At 32.6% G+C, this 25,894-nt stretch overlaps 1 protein-coding gene and 1 long non-coding RNA gene across 3 annotated transcripts; one reads left to right on the plus strand and one right to left on the minus strand.

Annotated features, from left to right (window-relative positions):
- Nucleotides 1–222: 222 nt before the first annotated feature.
- Nucleotides 223–5,479, minus strand: LOC111391843. Of its 2 annotated transcripts, XR_002702177.1 has the most exons (4): nucleotides 5,367–5,479; nucleotides 5,114–5,179; nucleotides 3,730–3,788; nucleotides 223–3,652 (listed from the first exon to the last, which is right to left on the minus strand). It is a non-coding gene; the product is annotated as an uncharacterized LOC111391843 (long non-coding RNA). The 2 variants fall into 2 exon arrangements; XR_002702176.1 differs by having other exon boundaries at nucleotides 223–3,788.
- Nucleotides 5,480–10,489: 5,010 nt separating this feature from the next.
- On the plus strand, nucleotides 10,490–13,627 carry LOC111391844 (ADP-ribosylation factor 1-like). Its single transcript, XM_023017117.1, has 7 exons — nucleotides 10,490–10,637; nucleotides 12,155–12,272; nucleotides 12,356–12,513; nucleotides 12,596–12,666; nucleotides 12,760–12,879; nucleotides 13,106–13,224; nucleotides 13,309–13,627. Exons 1-7 carry the CDS (start codon nucleotides 10,490–10,492, stop codon nucleotides 13,373–13,375), a joined length of 801 nt encoding a protein of 266 aa, XP_022872885.1. The 3' UTR covers nucleotides 13,376–13,627.
- Nucleotides 13,628–25,894: the final 12,267 nt, after the last annotated feature.

Raw genomic sequence — 25,894 nt, forward strand, 5'->3', positions numbered from 1 at the left:
AAGGTACCGAATAAGTATATAAAATACACTTATCACGGATCTAGCATTGAGTTTGGACGCAGGCTACAATACAGATATACATGGATTTTTCTTTAAAAAAACTAAGAAAAAAGTGGACATTTTCAGGGGTGGACATGGGTTATAGCTTGGCCAAGCCTGTGCCAGGATCCACCAGTGTATAGAAGGATCTATTTAATAAGTAGATTAGAGCATCTCCAATTGTGATGTAAAATTGGGTGTAAATTGATATCTTTAAAATCACTTTTGCATTCTCATTTACATTCCAATGTATCTAAATTCAAATTTTGCTCAAATTGGAAGATCTAAATCCACTTTTTGCCTCTCATGGATGAAAGAAGATGTAAGTTTACATCTATTTTTACATTTTCTGTTGAAAAATACAATTTTCATTTCAAAAGATGGGGGCGAAATGGGAGCTAAGAACTCTTGGAAAGTGACACATGCCTTCTTATGGGAATGCAAGAGAGTTTCACGTTGCTATTGCAAATCTTCAAGAATTGACACTTCGAGCTCTTCTGTCTCTAGTGTAGCACGTCGACTTTCCTTGATTCTGTCAGTTGATTGGTTGACCCTCTCAGTTGAAATTATCATATGTAGAGTCAGCAACAATGAGATAAGCACTAATTTAGTTGAAAAATATGTCTAAGGAGGATACCCAAGTCAAACGCTGCTCAACTCTTCTCTTTGGTAAAAGCTAACATAGCATAATAAAATAGGATAATAGAAAGTGAGAACATAACTATATTGACATTTTGAACAAACATTCATCTTGGTTAAATCTAGCTAATCTATACAATCTCATCATGACATTGACATCTATCACTTAATTTTCCAGTTGATCTAGGAATTGAAAAAGAAAACCATAAAAGATACCAAATCCTAATATTAACTGAGGCAAGGTGATCCTATGTCCCCATATTTATTTATTATCAAGGAAGATGTGTTGACTAGGCTAGTGAGAAAAAAAATTCGTAGATGGCTGCATAGGTGTTTATTCACATCCCTGAGGTGCACATTCGATTCGCATTTGCTATATGCTAATGATATTGTAAACTTTGCTAATGGAAGTAAAAGATCGATAAAAGCTTTAATGGAGACCTTTCAATTATATGAAAAATGGATAGGCCAAGTTATCAATAAAGAGAAGTTAGCTATTTTCTTTGCTAAACATTATGGGGCATCTCGCAAGAATGAGGTTCTTCGGTTAAGTTCTTTCAGAGAGGGCTTTTTTCCAATAACTTATTTGGGGTGCCAGTGGTGGTAGAAAGATTGAATGCTCGTCATCTACAGCTTTTAGTGAAGAAAATTCAAAAAAAAAAAAAGATTGCAGGATGGAAAAGACAACTTTTATCACAAGGAGGTCGTCTTGTGTTATTGAGACATGTTTTATCATGTATGGCAACCCATTTATTATCTGTTCTAAGTGTTCCTAAATCAGTTTTCACGACCTTAAATTCCATATTATCCTCTTTCTTTGGGGAGAGATTAATGGAAGAAATAGGAAAAATGGTGCTCATGGAAGAAAATTTGTACACCACTAATGGAGGGAGGCCTTGGGATTTGTAGGTTTGAAGAAATTCAAAAGTCTCTCCACATGAAATTTGCTTGGAAAGTGCTTACTGTTGATTTGTTGTGGGCCCGCTTTTTCAAATCAAAATATACACCAAAGGGTTTGGTGGATGTAGAAAACCTGGGTCATATGGGCTCAAGGTTTTGGAAATTTTTGATGGATTGTTTCCCTGATGTGGTTGCTAATAGCCAATGAAAGATTAGGGAAGGAAAAATATCATTTGGTACGATAAATGGTTAGAAGAGGGCCCACTTTGCCAAAGAGTGGATCAGATTGTTCAACCTAGTTTGAAGGTTCGTGAAATCTGCTTGGAAATTGCCTAGGATATTGATAGGTTGGGTCAGTTAGTAGGGATCGACATGGCAACAAGCATAATGAGAAAAGTAGAAGGTCAAAAATCTAAAAAGGATATTCTCATATGGAGACCAAATGTACAAGGAAGATTCTCAACCAAAAATGCTTAGGATGTGATTCGAGCGAGGGCTTCCATAGTGGAGTGGTTGCAATGGGTGTGGCATACTGCCCTTCCTAAGAGGGCTTCAGTTGTGATGTGGAAAGCCTTGTCGGGAAAGCTTAGTGTTGATGATAAGATTTGTCAAGTTGGAGTGGCTATGGTATCTCGATGTAATTGTTGCACAGCTAGCCATGAGGAGGATGCTAACCATATCTTAAGCTCTGGAGAATTCGCAGACGAGGTGTGAAGGAGACTTTCCTCTATCCTTGGTGTTAGGTGGTATGAAAAGCAAGCATGGTGGGATAGGATACAAATTTGCTGGGCTCAAGCCAATAGGTCCTCTCAATTAGGATGCTTACAGGGGCTAATCCCATGTTTAGCAACTTGGAGACTTTGGATTCAAAGATGTAGAGCAAAGATGGAGGGTCTTAATGAATCAATTGAAGATGTTTTGTCTATTAAATCTTGGCTGCAACAATTGGCAAATAATGTTACAAAGACAAGAGTATTGACATATGAGGAGGAAAATATCCTAAAAGATATGGGCATTCCTTGTGTGGTAAGGAAAATATTACCTACACACTTGGTGACGTAGAAAAAACCAATGGATAGGAGAGTAACGATCAATGTAGATAGGAGTAGTTTAGGAAACCTAGGACAGGCAGGTAGAGGAAGAGTGATACACAATGACAAATGAATGGTGCTAGCGGCGTTTGCAAGCAATTTTGGGATAGCATCGAATAACGAAGCTGAGCTAAGAGCTATTATTGAGGGGCCTAAACTTTGCCAGCATATAGGAGTTTTTTAGGTTGATATTGAATGTAATTCCAAAATCGTTGTGGAATGGATGTTGAAACGCAAGTGCACAATTTGGTATTTGTGGGATTTTTGGGAGGAGTTATTGAATTTAATGAGTTTATTTGATATACAAGTTTCATACCAGTTCAGGGAAGCAAATCAAGTGGCGGATTCATTAGCAAAAATGGGGGCATAAGGTGTGATGCAGCATTTTACATCTACTAATGACTTGCCTGTGCATGCTCGTGGCCTTGATCGGTTGGACCACATAGGAATGCCATATTTACGTAAGTAAGTTGATTTGTCTAGCTTTTTAGTTTGCTATTTGTAAGGCTATATTGTCACCACAGTATTCCTTCACCATAAGTGAGGTCTGTTTTTATTAAATTACCTATTTAAAAAAAGTAAATAATTCTCAAGGATAATCTTTGCACGACTCTATTAATGGTAAAATAGAAGTCTTCACTTACTGTGCAACCAGATACAATTGAATTATTTCCTGTGGGGCTAAATGATGCTTTACATTGTCGAAGCCAATTGCGATTCTCCATGCAATATATATATATACGATATATATTAAGGATGAAAAAAATCAGAAGGGCAATTGCATAGAAGTATACTGAATTTGCACCAGCCATTCCAAATTCTAACAAATCTGCATGGCCAGGAACATTTGAATTAGGCAAAGCTAGTTTTTTCACTTCCCTTTTCAACTTATTTAGATCGGATTTATATCCCCTGAGCTTAGCAAGTAGTGTAGGCTTCAAGCTTGGCTACAAGCTTCTTGCCTCAAGATCCATTTTTCAAATCTAGGAAAATACAACTCATTTGAGATTAGTACTGAGAGAAAACTTATGACAAAATAAAGGTGGAAGCTTTGCATTACCAAAACACTAGCATCATCCAAAGTTGCTTGGATTTCAGAAATCTTTTGTTTCTTTTTCTCTGAAGATAATATGACACAATTATAAGAGTCCATGAAGAGACAGTTTGAAGAAGTAAAAAAGGATGATACAAAAGTGAGCAAACACCACCAGACAGATTAGTTGAGCAATTTAAAGCGTTAGATGCTGATTAACAAGCATGTTGGCAATGCTTAAAAGTTCATTTTCAAGCAACTTCCCTTTTTGTGAAATATGTCCAGGCTATTTAAGAATTTAAGGTTTTTAGTTCTCAAATTTATTTACTTTCAGGAAAAGTATTTTCAATTTCTTTTAGACTTAGCCGAACACTCTAAAGCATTAATTGACCCATACAGAGCAAGTTACATGTCAGTATTTTCTTAAAAGACAGCAAAGTTTACAGCTGAGATAATTAATTTCAGGTAGAATATCATTAGAATAATATCATGATGCAGCTGAACCAGATTTATGCATATTAGTAAAGAAAGCAGATGTGAATGTATAAACATAAATAAGAGTAAGCACTCAAAAGTCTCAGATTGTCTAGATGCAATATAATAAGTATGGCATCAACTTTTCCTTAATTTACCATCGCAAAATATGGATCAAAATTTCAACCAATGTGAAATTTCAAGACATAATTCAGCCAAAGAATTACAACTATCCTAACAGCCAAAACCACTTATCCTAGCTCACAATTGGATAAAACTCAGATCTATTACAAATCCTCTATGTAACTCATTAACAGAACAATCATCTGGAAAATAAAAGTTAAAAGGATAAAAAAGATTTGAAGAACTTTCATTTCTTTCTAAAGTTTTAGTTAGAAATGGAAAGATATCCTTGAAACATGTATGCCTAAGACAATAATCTATACCATTGCTTAATTAAATTGATTTTACATAATGCTCCACATATGGCACCGCTTAATAGGGAGATAAATTTAACAATATCTAGGATTTTATCTACATACGCCATGATACATTAAACGTCTCCCTCTGTTCATGCAACAACCCCATAAACAAAAATATACATTTTGTGCTCCAGTTTGCCTCAAATTGGGTTGCAACATTTAGAATCTACATCCCCAAACTGGGTTACAAAAGTTCTCTATATAACTTTTTCACTTGGTGACATTACACATTTTCTGCATCAGTAAACTAATCGCGCTCCTGTAAATTTTACATCTTTCCTTCATAGTAACAAGTTACTTAAACTAAATTCTTAGCCCAATTATCATCAACAAATAAAAGTCCTAAAACCAACTTCTATAACACAAAAACACATTTTATAGCAATGGCCTAGAATAGAAGTTAATAAATTATTCAACAAATTGGCTCTAATGTAAATTGAAAATTTTAATTGTACCTCCATCGGGAAGAGAAACAGCAGAGTTGCATTTTCTTGACAAATTTACAGACAGCTCACAGAACCCTAGAATAAAAGATCATCAAATCTTTGATCAAGAAAAAAAAGTCTATCACTGTTCAATTATGTAACTACCACCATCCGATCAAATTGAAAAAACCCAGTTAATTCAAATTCAAGAAATTGAAGAAACAAGAATATTAGACAAACCAAATGACCAAGATAATATTGAAACAGGTTGGGGAAGCAGTACCGGGAATAAAATCAGTTTGCAAAGATAGATATGAACGAGTTAACTCAGATCGGAAGTGAGTATGATGAGGAAGAAATTATTGGGAGGGCCTAGATTCTAGAGGGACTTGAATGATAGAAATGAAGAAACAAACCCAAAAAAAGGAAAAAAGGAAGAAGGTAGAAACAAATAATGTTTTAATTTCTCTGTGGTCCACAACTTTTTAAATACTACAAACTAATACCAATATTAATAACTAATAGGAAATGAAGGGTAGTGTGGTGAATTAACTTATTAAAGAAAAATTAATAAAAGAATGAGTCCCTTTATATTTACGACACTTGATGGTTGGAGGTTTTTTAATTTGAGAATAGAAAGACCAATGCAGGTGGAAGTCGAAATCAGCACTTCTCCTTATGTTTGTTGATTTGTTCATAGAAAAAAAAAATTGGAAAAAGCACATTTCAAGCATCATCCTCATTATTGATATTGAGTCACGTTACTCGTTACCGGAGGTTTCACCATACATGAAGTAAACACCAATTTTTTTTCTCACCTCTCATGCTACACATAACATTTGTTGAGGATCATGCTAAGGATCCTCAGCCTTAATTCAAGACTTCCCGTTTGCATTCTCATTTTATCCATAATTTTAACTTCCATCTTGTTTGCTTAATTATTTCCATTCAATTGTATTATTTCCATTTTATTTTAATCATATCATTTATGATTATGTAAATATGGATATAAATATGAAATCAACTCACCACTAGAAAGCGTGGTGTGGTTTTCCAAACACTCTCATGGTATCAGAGCACTCTGCGAATTAACCTCCCTTACACGATCCTGTCTTCCTTTCCATAAATGTCAAATCCTCTTCCAATCTTCTCCCTTTCAATACCCTCATCCACATGGTTACAATCAAACTATCCTCTTCCAGCTATCTTCTATGGAAAAGCTATTTGCTTCCCCTTTTAGAAAGCCAAGTACTCATCAGCTATGTGGATGGAACTATAGAAACCCTACCCCGTTTTTCCCCTGAAGATTCTCAGACATCAAATATCAAACATGTGCCATGGAAACAAACTGATCAATACCTCTCTAGCCTTTTGATGTTCTCCCTCGCTGAGAAAGCCATGGTAGAACTTGTGGGGCTTTCCACTTCAAGTGAAGTGTGGGTTACCTTAGAGAATACCTTCAGCCACCGCTCCAAAACACGTGAAATTCATCTCATGGATGATTTGCAACTAATTAAACGAGGCACCAGATCTGTTTAGGAATACGCCAGTGCCTTCAAGGCCATCTTCGATCAACTCCATGCAATCGAACAACCCGTTGATGCTATTGACAAAGTGCACTGGTTCCTTCGAGGCCTCAACTTGAAATTCTAGAGCTTCTCTATAGTCTAAATGGTCCTTACCCATTTGCCATGTTTTCTAGATCTTGTGCCAAAGGTAGAGAGCTTTGAGCTCTGAGCTCTTTCAAAAATTCCTGGAGCAGGGTACACCATCTCCTATGGCACTCACAACTACCAATCGCAACCCTACAAAGTTTAATCAGTGAAGCTCTTTGTCTTGCAACCAGCACAGTCGAATTGGTGGCATAGACGAGGATAGGGATGTTTCTCTAATAGGTGACCCCCTTGCTGCCAAATCTATTACGCTTAGGGTCACTATGTGGACTGATGAGAGCAACAGTATAAACATCTTGGTCTACCTTTGAGGCTCGACTTGCTGAAGCCCTCAATTCTTCATGTTCCCTTTTCGAAAATAAGGCCTCATATTGGTTTTTAATCACAGGGGCCTCGGCCCATATGACTCCAACCCAACCTTTCTTAGATCAGTCCACTATTTATACGAGGTAAAGATTGTGTTATATTGTCAGAAATGGCCCTTAAGATTCGAGACCATGTTCAAATTTTAAAGTTTTTAGGATATCGATCAAAGACTTCTAATCAAAATTAAATTTGAATAGAAACTGAACACGTGGTCTTTGCTAGTGAATTCAATTTAAGATATATTTTTTTAGTCTTTAACCATTATATTACAAAAGAAAATAATAGGTTTGAATGGAAGTTAAGTAGCTTTTCTATCCTAAAAAACCTTTCTTCGATCTGGGATTGTCTGATCTCTTTGAATTAGGTGTTTGTGGAAAGGAATCTTTTTACCTCAGACCAAGGTGAAAGATCATGAACCTAAATAGTTGGCCGAATCCTGACTTGGCACCAAATCAAAGAGAGGGCTTTATATAAACAAAGGAAAGGCTTTATAGTGTGGGAGTTTAGGACGGCTTTAAATGAGAGCCAATAGCTTTTTACCGGGGGTGCTATGATGATATTTTTTAAAGAATGTGTGATTAAAAAGTAAAAAGAAAGAAAGAAATTGAATTTTAAGTGTAAAATTATTTAGTCGAAAGAATATGTAATTAAAATTTAATTTCAGAAAAAATTAAATTTTTAAAAAATAGGACTCAAACAAGGCTAAATGAATTTATTGAGAGAATATGTATTATAAGTGAAATTTCAGTATTTGAATATCTCTTCTTTGAAATGGATTAAGCTGAGTTCGTGCCCTTACTCTATAGGCTGGGACGACAGAGAAATGTAAGAAGAGTTATTATGGCTGATTTTTATTCTTGATATGTTGAGGTTTAATGTTTGCTCTGTTCTTGCAACAGGAAAGGATTTTTACTTCATATTAGGGGGTTTTGAAGCTGGGCTTTCATACTAGGCAACAATCTTTATGGTTACATAGAATCAATCAGCATTTTATGGAGAACAAGCTTTCAAACCCGTGCTTCAACATATGGGATAAACTTGGTGAATATCTAGGACGAGATGTTTAAATGCCTCTGCTTCTGAAGATGGATGGACTATTTGCAGTTGGCATCGTTTGTGATGGAGAATGTATTTGCTTTATCTTCGTATCTTTCAAAAGATCGTAGGAAGCTGAAGCTAGTCTACGGGAACATTGATAGCATTATCAAGATCTCAATGTTTCATTTTTTCCTATCTTGGTCTGTTTCTCTCTTCCACTGAGCAAGGTAAATATTGCATTTACTGTAAGGGTCCGTTTGATTGCAAAGATGAAATTTGGGTGGAAAGAAAATGAATTTCAGGGAATTGAATTGCCTAGAAATTGTTTTCCTGGAAATTGTTAATTTTTGTATTTGATTGTTATAATTTTTCACGTAGAAAATGATGAAATAAAAGTATATTTTTGGGGTTCGTTTGATTTTATTTTATATGAAAATTGTCAATTAAAAGGATCAAATTTACTGGTATTAGGGATAGAAATTATTTTCATTGCCAAAAAAAAAAAATCATCTATCTTTTGGTGTTCATTTGACTTTATTTTACATAAAAATTGTCAATTAAAGGGAAATAATTTTTTACAATAATTCTTAAAATTGTTTTCATTGCCAAAAAAAACAAACAACAAAAAACAAAAAAACGTGAACAGTGGGTTGGAAAACCAATTCCCACCAATATATTAGTGGGAATTGGTTTTCCTTGAAGACCAAGAAAATGCCAATTCCCAATACAACCAAGAAAATAGAATTTCATGGAAAATAAAACATATCAAACACACAAAATTGGGAAAAGGTGGAATTCAAATTCTATTTTCTATGGAATTCGAACCAATCAAATAGGCCCTAAATGAATTGTAGAAAATGGCATAACTGTGAATGTATTGCTTTTCTTGGGTACAATGTTACACATGCACACCTCTCATTCAAGCATAGCTTTTAAAGGACATGTATTTCTAAACTAAAAATATTTGTTTCGTTGTAATTTGTGAAAATCCTTCTCCAAGTGAGGAGTGCCATCACGCAACTTGATCTTGGTTTCCCAGCCTAGAAACTCCTTTGTGTTAGTTAATAGTCTCAAGTATTTTCAACACTTATGATTTTGACTCTTGGATTGATCATTTGTGAAGGCCCCATTATATATTAGCCGATGTTTGGCTCCCATTATCTCAAAACTCATTTTCAATTATACATTCTCTAATAAAATAATATTACACATAAATCAAAAAAAAATTCCTTACTTTTTAACCCTACGTTATCTAAAAATCACCATTTCAAAGTATTTTATTTTTTTTTCCAAAATTACATTTTAATTGTTCCCAAACAAGGGTTTAGTTTCACAAAATCATACAAGAATTGATCACTTGTGCCATACACGTGAACAACTTTTTAGTTCCTAAACAAGCTTTTGAGAGTATTTAGTCAATTTTCTTACAAAACAATGAAAATCTATTAATTCTGAAATAATGTTCGAAGCTCGTATAAATTTATTGAGTAAGACTTGTCTAGTTAAAAAATTAAAATTATGAAAAATAGTCTAATTTTTGCATTTCAAAAACTTAAAAATCATATAATTGACTAATTGTAGTGATTATTAAGTAATATATTATTTATAATTTTAGATGTTTGGTTTAGAATGATTAAAAATTAAAAATAAGAACCTTTTTTTTTGACGCATAGACAAGCTTGTAAAGCTTGAAATTAGACATCCACACTTAGTCACAATTTACGCTTTTTAGAACATTGTTTTGGGTAATTATATTTGCAGTTACGTCCCCTTACAATTTTTCATATCATTCCTATCCTCATACTTTTCATTTTTAACGTATTTTGTATTTGGTAACAATTTTACATTCAAAAGTCTGTTGAAATGGCATAAACAACTTACTTTCCCATCCTATTTAAAAATAAATAAATAATTTGAAAAAACATATTTACGTCGTTCCAAAGCATGAAAATAAAATATTTTCATATAAATCGTCATCAAGAACGAGACGTCCTATTTAATGGAATGATGAAGATAAGAATTCGACAAAGAAAAAGTTGAAAAAATAATTACAATGAGTAAAAATTGAAAAGTTTAACTTCAATTAAATTATGATTTATCAAATAAAAATTGTCCATAGCTTTTGAGTAAATTTTAATCCAGTCATCAATTTTGCCCTCCACTTGACTGAATTCATTTTTTGACTAAGATTCATTGGCACTTGCTTGGTAAATACATGGCAGCCTTTTTAACAAATTAGCAATTTTACCATCCACTGACTTAGGCTGAATCCTAAATAAGGACTAAATGACGGAATACATTTTTTGACTAAGACTAATGTAATCTAACCATGAGATTAAGAGCTCTTAATCTCACGGTTAGAATAGATTCGGTGAGCAACGGCACCAGCCGCTTTTGTTCTAACCGTAAGATTAAGCTTAATCTCATGGTTAGAACAAAAGCGATTAGTGTCGTTGCTCACCGAATCTATTCTAACCGTGAGATTAAGAGCTCTTAATCTCATGGTTAGATTACATTAGTCTTAGTCAAAAAATGTATTCAGTCATTTAGTCCTTATTTAGGATTCAGCCTAAGTCAGTGGATGGTAAAATTGCTAATTTGTTAAAAAGGCTGCCATGTATTTACCAAGCAAGTGCCAATGAATCTTAGTCAAAAAATGAATTCAGTCAAGTGGAGGGCAAAATTGATGACTGGATTAAAATTTACTCAAAAGCTATGGACAATTTTTATTTGATAAATCATAATTTAATTGAAGTTAAACTTTTCAATTTTTACTCATTGTAATTATTTTTTCAACTTTTTCTTTGTCGAATTCTTATCTTCAACATTCCATTAATTAGGACGTCTCGTCCTTGATGATGATTTATATGAAAATATTTTATTTTCATGCTTTGAAACGACGTAAATATGTTTTTTTCCACATTTTTTATTTATTTGTTTTTTTTAAATAGGACGGGAAAGTAAGTTGTTTACGCCATTTCAACAAAAAATATTTAATAATTAAAATAACATCTAAAATTATAAATACTGTCCGACTTTATACAAAGACTGCGTCAATGTACAATTATTAAATATGATTGCATAACATATTAAAAAAATTCATATTATTGTCAACCAAATAGATATAGACCAAAGTATCATTTGGAATCTCTTATTAACTACAAAACTTTGTATAAACTATGTAAAAACCTTCAAGTGTTGAAGCCTTACATAAACAAAAATTGCTTATCGCCTTGAAATTCTCAACTATGCAAACTAATTGAACAATTCTTTCTATGTCCCTAAAGCCCTACATCAACAAAAGTCAACAAAAATTGCTAATTGGCTTGAAATTTTCAACTATGCAAAATTTTAAGTGCATATTTAGTACATCAAAGTGTGAAGAAAAGAAAGACGAAAATTACCAGCATTCTTTGGACGGTTTCGGAAGTTGCCTTAGCCATGATTCTGTATGAAATCAATGAGTTTTTTATCTTCTTCAGGGTCCAAGGGCCCTTCTTCAGTCCATTTTCTGACATGATGTACATAAAATGAGATTGACCCATCATGATTGACCAAATTGACACAGTACATAATTTTGAGCTTTGTGAAATTTAACACTAGGACTTGTATTCCCTAATAGAAATAAAGTTGGTTATAAACAAAGAGCCATTACAATTTTTAGCATTTCTTCCTTCAAATACAGATCATAAAAAAATCAATAAAAATAGAGATAAATTATCTCATGGAACGAGAAAAAGTAAGAAATGCATCACGTTGAAGATGATATCGGAATATACATTGTCAAACAAATGAATAGAATCGGCAGTCGTAATCTCACATTGACTTTGCATTTAAACCATATCCGAAAACATCTGAGATTAGGGGCTCTTAATCTCATATTTAGAATAGAATCGGCAGTCGTAATCTCACAATCAGAACAGAAGCGGCAATTGAGCCGCTTAATTGTTGCTCTAACCGTCGGATTAAGAGCATATATAATCTAACCGTGTAGCCTCAGCATGTTCAGTCACCGCCTCTCTCGTCGGATCATCTCTCAGTTACGTACAATCACCTCAAATTTTAGCTTGCAATCATTTAATTGCTCACATATTCTCATTTTCCCAACCACGGTTTTTTCTGTTAGAAATTCTTCTTGGTTCATACATGAATTTACTAGTAAAATCTGATGTATTATAATCTTGATTGGCTGTAGGGATCAGAAGATAGAAAGAGAAATGGGGCAGGCGTTCACCCGGGTTTCCTCCAAGAAGGAAGTGAGCATTCTAATGGTTGGTCTTGATGCTACTGGTAAGACCACCATCATGAACAAGCTTAAGCTTGGAGAGATCATAACTACCTCTCGTACCATGGGTATATAGATTCATGCAAACGTAGCAACTCTGTTTCTTTCAGTTCCTCTCACGGACCTCTTTCTGATATTTATCATATGCAGGATTTAACGTCGAGGCTTTTGAGAACAACAACATCAACTTCACTATTTGGGATTTCGATGGTGACGACAAGGTGGGAACTTTTGTTTTAACAACCTATAACCATTTCTTTATATGAGGTTGAGATCTGTGATTCTGAGCATGGAGAAACTTTTGCATTTCACAGATCCGTCTATTGTGGAGGCACTACTTCCCAAACACCCAGGGAATCATATTTGTGGTTGACAGCAATGACAGGGATCGTATTGTGGAGGCAAGGGATGAACTGCACAGGATGTTGAATGAGGTAAATTTCCTATCTTTAACTGTTAGTCTTCGGAAATCCTAAAAATTTCCCATCTTGTCAATTTTATATCCCAATAATATAGTAGACTTACAGTTGATTAAATTAATCTTAACTTCAATTCTATATAGAAATGGTCTGTCTTGTTTTTGTTATTTATTCTTTTAATTATATGAAAACAATAAAAGATAATTTTGATAATCACATAATAATGTTGGTTCAATTTCAGGATGAGCTTCGAGATGTTCCATTACTTGTATTTGCCAACAAACAAGATCTCCCCCATGCAATGACTGTTGCTGAAATAACAGACAAGCTTGGCTTGCACTCGCTAAGGAAGCATCACTGGTAAACAAATATTGGTTCTTTATTGCCATTTGTCTTTGTTTGCTATTTTTTTTAACCTTAGTTGGTTTCGCTTGCTGCTTCCAGGTACATCCAGAGTACCTATGCCACGTCCGAAAAGGGGCTTTACGAGGGTCTCAATTGGCTCTCTTAAACCATTCCTTATGAGGCAAGTTCTCTTTATCCGATAGTGTTGATACACTTTCTTCTTCATTTGTATTCGGTTCAGTTTCTCACAGTCGCTCTGTTCTTGCAAGCATGATGTCTGAGTTGATGCCAAGTTGGAAGTTTAGGTTTATCAATAATTAATCATATGTACGTGCCAGTTAATGGACCTTTCTGGTTTTTGTTTAGAACTTCCAAAGAGTTCTGATGTGTGTTCAGTTATGTAATTCTCTTAAAGACAGTGTTTGGTTTATAATAAATGTTTTTATCCCACATTTTTAATGCTTAGTATTTGTTATTACTAAAATCCACTTTGATTTGGATCCTAACACTTCATTTATAAGTTTATTATGTTTTATGACATAAATCATATATTACAGTAGATCACAATGTAAAAAGTCTAATAGAATGGTCAATTTTAAATTTGTGACATAAATCTAATTCAGCCACTGGACCTTTGAACCCACCATTTTTCCGAAGGGACCTTCATGTGCAGCCACTTTAGCTGTAGGGATTCTCTTGTCAAACCCAATTTATCATTAGTTCGAAAGGGATTTCCATAACTACCATGAAATCATTAATATTACGAGATTATGGATTAGATAGTACTATTCAATTGTCTCACCAGTACCAAAACAAACCACCATTCTTTAACTTCAAAGATTAAAAGGAATAACAGAACCATATGAAAATTTTAAAATAAATAGATCAAAACTATGGATTTAGTTTCCCAATAAGATTCCAGAATGATGAACAACCAGGTCAATATTCATGTACCATTTCCAAACATTTCTTGAATTCGCTTTGCCTTCGCAATGAAGGCGACAAAAGATGGAAAATTCTGAGTGAATTGGATTTCATCTTTTTTGACCCTTGATAATTCTTTCCTATAGTTGTTAGTACTAAGGTGTGGAAGTTGGAGTCGACTTAAGGGCGGACTCAAGATTATTTTTCAGTGGAGGCGAAACAAAAAAAGAGAGGTAAAATAAACTGTGAAAGCAAAAGAATGAAAGAGCCAAAATGAAAATACAAGAAGAATGACAAAAAGAGCATTTTGAGAATCGAACTCAGGGCTTCCTAGTTCCTATATCTAAAGCAATAATAACAACTAGACTAGATGCTTAACATTTGTCTTCACATTTTTCTCAAGATATTTGAAATTTCAGTGGGGGCGACTGCCCCCACTAGGCCCTTAATGGGTCCACCCCTGAGTCGACTATATTTTTGTCTTGATTATAAAGAATTGAAGTATTGAGTTACATAAGGTTTTTATAAATGAGTGACAATCATGCTAGAACACGACTGATTTGCATCCAAACAGACTAAGCCTCAATAAACAATCCTTTCACTAAGCAATTTGATGTTTCACAAAGTCAGCATTTAGGGGAATTTCTCTAAAGAGGACGTCTGATCCTTTTCATTTCACCTGCATTATATACACAAATAATCTATACAAGCAATTATGCATAAAAGGAATATTCTAATCTAACTGAATTGCCATGTGATCTAATTGAATTTGTTCACCATGCACAACCAATTCAGTTATGCTGCTGAATGTTACACATTCCTGCTATGTTGGCTCGAATATTCTAACTCCCTCCTTCAAGGTGGAGTGTGTTTCTACCACTCCAAGCTTGTCTCTATGAGACAAGAATCTTGAATGAGTGAGTGGTTTTGTCAGCAGATCTACTATTTGGTCTGATGTTGGTACGTAGTTAATTTTCAATTCTCCTCTTAGAACCTTGTCTCTTACAAAGTGAACATCAAGCTCTATATGCTGGGTGCATGCATGGTAAACTGGGTTTGAAGCCAATGCACTTGTGCTTAGATTATCACACCATATCTTTGGCACCGTTCTCTGTAATATCTTTAGCTCCTTCATCAAGGATTGAATCCATGTAATTTATTCTAATTTGATTGGAAACGTGCCAATGAAACTCACCAATTAACTAAACTTATATAATTTTAGCCAAATTTGATTGGAAACGGGCAACTCAGATGAATTTTTTGTCAAATTTGATTGGACATATACTAATGAACCAAACTCATGTGAAATTTTAATCAAATTTGATTGAAAACGCAACAACAAACAAAGCCTAGATGAAATTTTGTCAAATTTGATTATAAACACGACATTGATCGAAACCCAGGTGAACATTTAGTCATATTTGATTGTAAACACGCTAATTACCAAAAATCATGTGAAATTTTAATCAAATTTGATTGAAAACGCAACAATGAACAAAACTCAGATGAAATTTTAGTCAACTTTGAATGGAAACATGCTAACGAACAAAATTCAGGTGAAATTTTAGTCAAATTTAATTAGAAACGCGCCAATGAACAAAAAACAAAATGAAATTTTAGTTAAATTAGATTGGAAACGCGCCAAGGAACAAAATTCAAGGGAAATTTTAGTCAAATTTGATTACAAACGCGCTAATGAACAAGACTCATATTACATTTTAATCAAATTTGAATGGAAACATGTCAAAGAACTAAACCCATGTAAATTTTTAGTCAAATTTGATTCAAAATGCGTTGATTAACTAAATCCAGATGAAATTTTAGTCAAATTTGATTGAAAACGTGCCAAGGAACAAAATTTAGATGAAACTTCAGTCAAATTTGATTAGAAATGCACTAATGAACAAGGTTCAGATTAAATTTTAGTCAAATTTAATTAGAAACACGCCAAAGAACTGAATCCATGTGAAATTTTTGCCAAATTTAATTGCAAATGTGGCAGCGAACAAAATTCAGATGAAATTTTAGTCAAATTTGATTAGAAACACACCAATGAATAAAATCAGGAGAAATTTTAGTCAAATTTGATAGGAAACGTGCCAATGAACCAAACTCATGTGAAATTTTAGTCAAATTTGATTGGAAACGCGCCAACGAACAAAGCCTAGATGAAATTTTAGTCATATTTGATTAGAAACAAGCCAATGAACAAAATTCAAGTGAACTTTTAGTTAAATTTGATTGGAAACACGCCAATGGTCCAAACTCATGCGAAATTTTACTAAACTTTGATTGGAAATGCGCCAATGAACAAAACTCAAATGAAATATTAGTCAAATTTGATTGGAATCGCGCCAACGAACAAAGCCCAGATGAAATTCTAGTCAGATTTAATTAGAAACACACCAATGAACTAAATCTAGGTCAAATTTTAGTTAAATTTGATTGGAAACGATCCAATTAACCAAATTCATATGAAATTTTAATAAAATTTGACTGGAAACGTGCCAACGAATAAAGTTTAGATGAAATTTTAGTCATATTTGATTAGAAACACGCCAATGAACAAAACCAAGGTGAACTTTTAGTCAAATTTGATAAAAAAAACGTGCCTATAAACCAAACTCATGTGAGATTTAAGTCAAATTTGATTGGAAACGCGCCAATGAACCAAAGTCATGAGGATTTTTGTCAAATGTTTTGGAAACACGCTGATAAACCAAACTCATGTTAGATTTTAGTCAAATTTATTTTGAAATGTACCAATTAAAAAAAATTCAGATGAGATTTTAGTTAAATTTGATTGAAAATGCGCTAACGAACAAAATTTAGGTGAAATTTTAGTCTAATTTGATTAGAAACATACCAATGAACTAAACACAAATAAAATTTTAATCAAATTTGACTGGAAACGTGCCAATGAACTAAACTCGGGTGAAATTTTAGTCAAATTTAACAAAACTCAAATAAAACCTTAGTCAATTTTGAATGGAAACGCGCCGACTAATGAAATTCAGGTGAACTTTTTGTCAAATTTGATTAGAAATAGACTAAACCCAAGTGAAATTTTAGTCAAATTTGATTGAAAATGCGCTAACGCACAAAATTCAGGTAAAATTTTAGTCAAATTTATTTAGAAACACACCAGTAAAGTGAACCCAGGTGAAATTTTAGTGAAATTCAATTAAAAAGCACCAATGAAACTCATGAGAAATTTTAATCAAATTTGATTGAAAATGTGGCAACGAACAAAACCTAGATAAAATTTTAGTTAAATTAAATTACAAATAGGCCAATTAACTAAATCCAGTTGAAATTTTAGTCCAATTTGATTAGAAACGCGCCAATAAACTAAGTTAATGTGAAATTTTAGTCAAATTTGATTTTAAACACACCAACGAACAAAGTCCAGATAAAATTTTAGTCATATTTGATTACAAACCTGCCAATCAACGAAATTCATATGAACTTTTAGTCAAATTTAGTTGGAAATGCGCCAATGAGCAAAAGTCATGTGAAATTTTAGTTAAATTTAATTGAAAACGCAACAACTAACAGAACCCATATGAAATTTTAGTCAAATTCGAATGAAAACACGCTAACGAACAAAATTCAAGTGTACTTTTTGTCAAATTTGCTTAGAAACGCGCTAATAAACAAGACTCGGATTAAATTTTGGTCAAATTTGATTAGAAACACTCCAAAGAGTTGAATCCATGTGAAATTTTAGTCAAATTTGATTTAGAACATGCCAATGAACTAAATTCAGATGAAATTTTAGTCAAATTTGATTGAAAACACGCCAATGAACCAAACTCATGTAAAATTTTAGTCAAATTTGATTGAATACGTGCCATTGAACTAAATTCAGATGAAATTTTAGTCAAATTTGATTAGAAACATAGCAATAAACAAAATCTAGGTGAAATTTTAGTCAAATTTGACTAGAAACTAGCCAATGAACAAGATTCATGAGAAATTTTAGTCAAATTTCATCGAAAACGCGCCATTAAACCAAACTCATGTAATATTTTAGTCAAACTTGATTGGAAACGCGCCAACAAATAAAATCCAAGTGAAATTTTAGTCCAATTTGATTAGAAACGGGCCAATGAACAAAACACAGATAAATTTTTAATAAATTTGATTGAAAACGTGCCAATGAACGAAACTCAGGTGAAATTTTAGTCAAATTTCACTGAAAATGTACCTACGAACAAAACACATATAAAACCTAGTCAAATTTGATTGGAAACATGCCGACGGATGAAACCCAGGTGAAATTATAGTCAAGTTTGATTAGAAACAAACTAAACCCAAGTGAAACTTTAGTCAAATTTGATCGAAAACGCACCACTAAACAAAATCCAGATGAAGTTTTAGTCAAATTTGATTGAAAATGCACTAATGAACAAAACTCAGGTAAAATTTTAATCATATTTGATTAGAAACGTGCCAGTGAAGTAAACCCAGGTGAAATTTTAGTGAAATTTGATTGGACATACGTCAATGAACCAAACTCATGTGAAATTTTAGTCAAACTTGGTTTGAAACGCGCCAATGAGCAAAAGTCATGTGAAATTTTAGTTAAATTTGATTGAAAACGCAACAACGAACAGAACTCATATGAAATTTTAGTCCAATTTGAGTGGAAACGCGCTAACGAATAAAACTCAAGTGAAATTTTAATCAAATTTCATTTTAGATGCACTGAAGAACAAAGCCTAGATGAATTTTAGATATATTCGATTATAAACTTGCCAAAGAACGAAATTCAAGTGAACTTTTAGTCAAATTTGACTTGAAACGCGCTAATGACCCAAACTCAAGTGAAATTTTAGTTAAATTTAATTGGAAACTCAACAATGAACAAAATTCAGATGAAATTGTAGTCAAATTTGAATGAAAACGTGCTAGTGAACAAAATACAGGTGAAATTTTGGTCAAATTTGATTAGGAACACGCCAATGAACAAAACTCTAATGAAATTTTAATCAAATTTGATTGGACATGCTCCAATGAACCAAACTCGTGTGAAATTTTAATCAAATTTGGTTGGAAATGCGCCAATGAGCAATAGGTATGTGAAATTTTAGTTAACTTTAATTGAAAACACAACAACGAACTGAACCCATATGAAATTTCAGTCAAAATTGAATGGAAACACGCTAACGAACAAAATTCAGGTGAACTTTTTTTTTTCAAATTTGCTTAGAAACGAGCTAATAAATAAGACTCGGATTAAATTTTGGTCAAATTTGATTAGAAACACGCCAATCCATGTGAAATTTTAGTCAAATTTGATTTAAAACGAGCCAATAAACTAAATCCAGATGAAATTTTAGTCAAATTTGATGGAATACGCGCCAATGAACCAAACTCATGTGAAATTATATCCAAATTTGATTGAATACGTGCCAATGAACTAAATCCAGATGAAATTTTAATCAGATTTGATTGGAAAGGTGGCAACGAACAAAATTTAGGTAAAATTTTAGTCAAATTTTATTAGAAACACAGCAGTGAACTAAACCCAGGTGAAATTTAGTCAAATTTCATTGAAAACGCACCAATAAACCAAACTCATCTGAGATTTTAGTCAAACTTGTTTGGAAATGCGCCAACGAACAAAATTCAGGTGAAATTTTAGTCCAATTTGATTAGAAACAGGCTAATGAACTAAACACAGATAAAATTTTAATCAAATTTGATTGGAGATGCGCCAATGAACCAAATTCAGGTGAAATTTTAGTCAAATTTGACTAGAAACGCACCAACGAACAAAACTCATATAAGATCTTAGTCAAATTTGATTAGAAACGCGTTGAGGGATGAAATCTAAATGAAATTTTAGTCAACTTTGATTAGAAAAAACTAAACCCATATGAACTTTTATTCAAATTTGATCGAAAACGCGCTACTGAACAAAACCCAGATGAAGTTATAGTCAAATTTGATTGAAACACTCTAGCGAACAAAAACAGATAAAATTTTAGTCAAATTTGATTAAAAACACTTAGTGAAGTAAACTCAGGTGAAATTTTAGTCAAATCCGATTGAAAACGCGCCAATGAACCAAACTCATGAGAAATTTTATTCAAATTTGATTGGAAATGCAGTAACGAACAAAACCTAGATGAAATTTTAGTCAAATTAAATTACAAACATGCCAACGAATGAAACCCAATTGAAATTTTAGTCTAATTTAAATAGAAACGTGCCAACGAACCAAACTCATTTGAAATTTTAGTCAAATTTCGGTTTAAACACGGCAACGAACAAAGCCTAGGTGAAATTTTCGATATATTCGATTATAAACTTGCCAAAGAACGAAATTAGGTGAACTTTTAGTCAAATTTGATAGGAAACGCGCCAACGAACCAAACTCAAGTGAAATTTCTGTCACATTTGATTATAAAAGCAACAATGAACAAAATTCAGATGAAATTTTAGTCAAATTTTAGTGAAAATGTGCTAACGAAAACTTTAGTCAAATGTGATTAGAAACAATCCAGTGAAGTAAACCCAGGTGAAATTTAGTCAAATTCGATTGGAAACGCACCAATGAACCAAACTCATGAGAAATTTTAGACAAATTCGATTAGGAACGCGCCAACGAACGAAAACTAGATGAAATTTTAGTCAAATTAGATTACATACACGCCAATGAACTAAACCCAGTTGAAATTTTAGTCCAATTTAATTATAAACGCGCCAACGAACCAAACTCATGTGAAATTTTAGTCAAATTTCGGTTTAAACGTGCCAACGAACAAAGCCCAGATGAAATTTTAGTTATATTCGATTATAAAATTGCCAAAGAACGAAATTTAGGTGAACTTTTAGTCAAATTTGATTGGAAACGCGCCAATGAACAAAACTCAAGTAAAATTTCAGTCAAATTTGATTAGAAACGCAACAAAGAACAAAATTTAGATAAAATTTTAGTCAAAAATTTGATTAGAAATGCACCGACTGATGAAGTCTAGGTGAAGTTTTAGTCAACTTTGAATAGAAACAAACTAAACCCATGTGAAATTTTAGTCAAATTTGATCGAAAACGCACTAACGAACAAAATCCAGGTGAACTTTTAGTCAAATTCGCTTAAAAACACGCAAATAAACAAGACTAAAATTAATTTTTTGTCAAAATTGATTAGAAACACGCCAAAGAGTTGAACCCATGTGAAATTTTAGTCAAATTTGATTTGAAACGCGCAAATGAACTAAATCCAGTTGAACTTCTACTCAAATTTGATTGAAAACGTGCTAATGAACCAAACTCATATAAAATTTTAGTCAAATTTGATTTAATACATGCCAATGAACTATATCCAGATGAAATTTTAGTCAAATTTGACTGAAAACATGGCAACGAACAAAATCTAAGTGAAATTTTAGTCAAATTTTATTAGAAACACAGCAATGAACTAAACCCAGCTGAAATTTTAGTCAAATTTGATTGGAAACTAGCCAATGAGCAAGACTTATGTGAAATTTTAGTCAAATTTCATTGAAAACACGCCATTAAACCAAACTCATGTGAGATTTTAGTCAAACTTGATTGGAAACGTACCAATGAACAAAACTCAGATGAAACTTTAGTCAAACTTGATTGGAAATGCGCCAACATATAAAATCCAGGTGAAATTTTAGTCCAATTTGATTAGAAACAAACCAATGAGCCAAACACAGATGAAATTTTAATCAAATTTCATTGAAAACAAGCTAATGAACCAAACTCAAGTGAAATTTTAGTCAAATTTGACTGGAAAGGCACCAACAAACAAAACCCATATAAAATCTTAGTCAAATTTGATTGAAGACACGCCGACAAATGAAATCCAGGGGAAATTTTAGTCAACTTTAATTAGAAACAAACTAAATTCAAGTGAAATTTTAGTCAAATTTGATCGAAAACATGCCACTGAACAAAATCCAGATGAAGTTTTAGTCAAATTTGATTGGAAACGCACTATTGAACAAAAATCAGGCAAAACTTTAGTCAAATTTGATTAGAAACACACCAGTAAAGTAAACCCAGGTGAAATTGTAGTTAAATTCGATTTGAAACGCGCCAATGAACTAAGCTCATAAGAAATTTTAGTCAACTTTGATTGGAAACACGCCAACGAACAAAACCTAGATGAAATTTTTGTCAAATTTGATTACAAACACGCCAATGAACTAAACCCAGTTGAAAGTTTAGTCTAATTTACTTAGAAACGCACCAACGAACAAAACTCATTTGAAATTTTAGTCAAATTTCATTTTAAATGTGCCAACGAACAAAGTCCACATGAAATTTTAGTGATATTCGATTATATACTTACCAAAGAACAAAATTCAGGTGAACTTTTAGTCAAATTTGATTGGAAACGCGCCAATAAACCAAACTCAAGTGAAATTTCAGTTAAATTTGAATGGAAACGCAACAATGAACAAAATTCAGATGAAATTTTAATCAAATTTGAATGAAAATGTGCTGATGAACAAAATTCAAATGAAATTTTAGTCAAACTTGATTAGAAACGCACCAATGAACAAAACCAAGATGAAATTCTATGCAAATTTGATTGAAAATATGCCTAAGAACAAAACACAAGTGAAATTTTGGTCAAATTTTATTGGAAACGCGCTAATGAACAAAACTCAGATGAAATTTTAGTCAAATTTGATTGGACATGCTCTAACGAACCAGACTCGTGTGATATTATAGTTAAATTTTGTTGGAAACGTGGCAACGAGCAAAAGTCATGTGAAATTTTAGTTAAATTTGATTGAAAACGCAACAACGAACAGAACCCATATGAAATTTTAGTCAAATTTAAATGGAAACGCTCTAAAGAACAAAATTTAGGTGAACTTTTTGTCAAATTTACTTCGAAACGCACTAATAAACAAGACTCGGATCAAATTTTGGTCAAATTTGATTACAAACACGCCAAAGAGTTGAACCCATGTAAAATTTAAGTCAGATTTAATTTAAAACACGCCAATGAACTAAATTCAGATGAAATTTTAGTCAAATCTGATTGAAAATGCAACAACGAACAAAACCCATATGAAATTTTAGTCAAATTTGAATGGAAACGCGCTAACGACCAAAATTCAGGTGAACTTTTTGTCAAATTTACTTAGAAACGCGCTAATAAACAAGACCCAGATCAAATTTTGGTCAAATTTGATTACAAACACACCAAAGAGTTGAACCCATGTAAAATTTAAGTCAGATTTGATTTAAAACGAGCCAATGAACTAAATCAAGATGAAATTTTAGTCAAATTTGATTGAAAACGTGCCAGTGAACCAAACTTATGTGAAATTTTAGTCAAATCTGATTGAATACGAACCAATGAACTAAATTTAGATGAAATTTTAGTCAAATTTGATTGGAAACTTGGCAACGAACAAAATCTAGGTGAAATTTTAGTCAAATTTGATCAGAAACAAAGCAATGAACTAAAACCAGTGAAATTTTAGTTAAATTTGATTGAAAACTAATTAATGAACAAGAGTCAAGTGAAACTTCAGTCAAATTTCATTAAAAATGCCCCAATAAACCAAACTCATGTGAGATTTTAGTCAAACTTGATTGGAAACGTACCAATGAACAAAACTTAGATAAAATTTAGTCAAACTTGATTGGAAACATGCCAACGAACAAAAATTGGGTAAACTTTTAGTCCAATTTGATTAGAAATAGGCCAATTAACTAAACACAGATAAAATTTTAATCATATTTGATTGAAAATGCGCCAATTAACCGAACTTAGGTGAAATTTTAGTCAAATTTTGTCTGGAAACGTATCAATGAACAAAACCTATATAAAATCTTAGTCAAATTTGATTAGAAATGTGCCGACAGACGAAATTCAGGTGAAATTATAGTCAACTTCGATTAGAAACAAACTAAACCCATGTGAAATCTGAGTTAGATTTGATCGGAAACGCACCACTGTAAAAACTCAGATGAATTTTAGTCAAATTCTATTAAAACGCTCGAACGAACAAAAATCAGGTTAAATTTTAGTCAAATTTGATTAAAAACACTCCAGTGAAGTAAATCCAGGTGAAATTTTAGTCAAATTTTGTCTGGAAACGTATCAATGAACAAAACCTATATAAAATCTTAGTCAAATTTGATTAGAAATGTGCCGACAGACGAAATTCAGGTGAAATTATAGTCAACTTCGATTAGAAACAAACTAAACCCATGTGAAATCTGAGTTAGATTTGATCGGAAACGCACCACTGTAAAAACTCAGATGAATTTTAGTCAAATTCTATTAAAACGCTCGAACGAACAAAAATCAGGTTAAATTTTAGTCAAATTTGATTAAAAACACTCCAGTGAAGTAAATCCAGGTGAAATTTTAGTCAAATTCGATTGGAAATGCACCAATGAACCAAACTCATGTGATATTTTAGTCAAATTGGATTGGACACGCGCCAACGAACAAAACCTAGATGAAATTCTAGTCAAATTAGATTACAAACACGACAATGAACTAAACCCAGTTGAAATTTTAGTCCAATTTAATCAGAAACGTGCCAACAAACGAAAATCATTCGAAATTTTAGTCAAATTTCAGTTTAAACACGGAAATGAACAAAGTTCAGCTGAAATTTTAGTTATATTCGATTATAAACTTGCCAAAGAACGAAGCTCAGGTGAACTTTTTGTCAAATTTGATTCGAAATGCGCTAATGAACCAAACTAAAGTAAAATTTCAGTCAAATTCGGTTATAAACGCAACAATGAACAAAATTTAGATGAAATTTTAGTCAAATTTGAATGAAAACATGCTAACGAACAAAAACTCAGGTGAAATTTTAGTCAAATTTCATTAGGAACGCGCCAATGAAAAGACCAAGATGAAATTTTATGCAAATCTGATTGAAAATACGCCTAAGAATAAAATACAAATTTTGGTCAAATTTGATTGGGAACGTGCCAATAAACAAAACTCGGATGAAATTTTAGTCAAATTCGATTGGACATGCACCAATGAGCCAAACTTCTATAAAATTTGAGGAAACGCACCAATGAGCAAAAGTCATGCAAAATTTTAGCTAAATTTGATTGAAAACGCAACAACGAATAGAACCCATACGAAATTTTAGTCAAATTTAAATGAAAAAGCGCTAACGAACAAAATTCAGGTGAACTTTTTGTCAAATTTACTTAGAAACGCGCTAATAAACAAGGCCCAAATCAAATTTTGGTCAAATTTGATTACAAACATGCCAAAGAGTTGAACCCATGTAAAATTTAAGTCAGATTTGATTTAAAACGCGCCAATGAACTAAATTCAGACGAAATTTTAGTTAAATTTGATTGAAAATGTGCCAATGAACCAAACTCATGTGAAATTTTAGTCAAATTTGATTGAATACGAGCCAATGAACCAAACTCATGGGAAATTTTAGTCAAATTTGATTGAATACGTGCCAATTAACTAAATCCAAATGAAATTTTAGTCAAATTTGATTGAAAATGCGGCAACGAACAAAATTTAGGTGAAATTTTAGTAAAATTTGATTAGAAACACAGCAATGAACTAAATCCATGTGAAATTTTAGTCAAATTTGATTGAAAATGCGGCAACGAACAAAATTTAGGTGAAATTTTAGTAAAATTTGATTAGAAACACAGCAATGAACTAAATCCATGTGAAATTTTAGTCAAATTTGATTGGAAACTAGCCAATGAGCAAGACTCATATGAAATTTTAGTCAAATTTCATTGAAAACGTGC

Source organism: Olea europaea, unplaced genomic scaffold (genome assembly GCF_002742605.1).
Source record: "Olea europaea var. sylvestris unplaced genomic scaffold, O_europaea_v1 scaffold845, whole genome shotgun sequence".
NCBI classification, from domain to species: Eukaryota; Viridiplantae; Streptophyta; class Magnoliopsida; order Lamiales; family Oleaceae; genus Olea; species Olea europaea.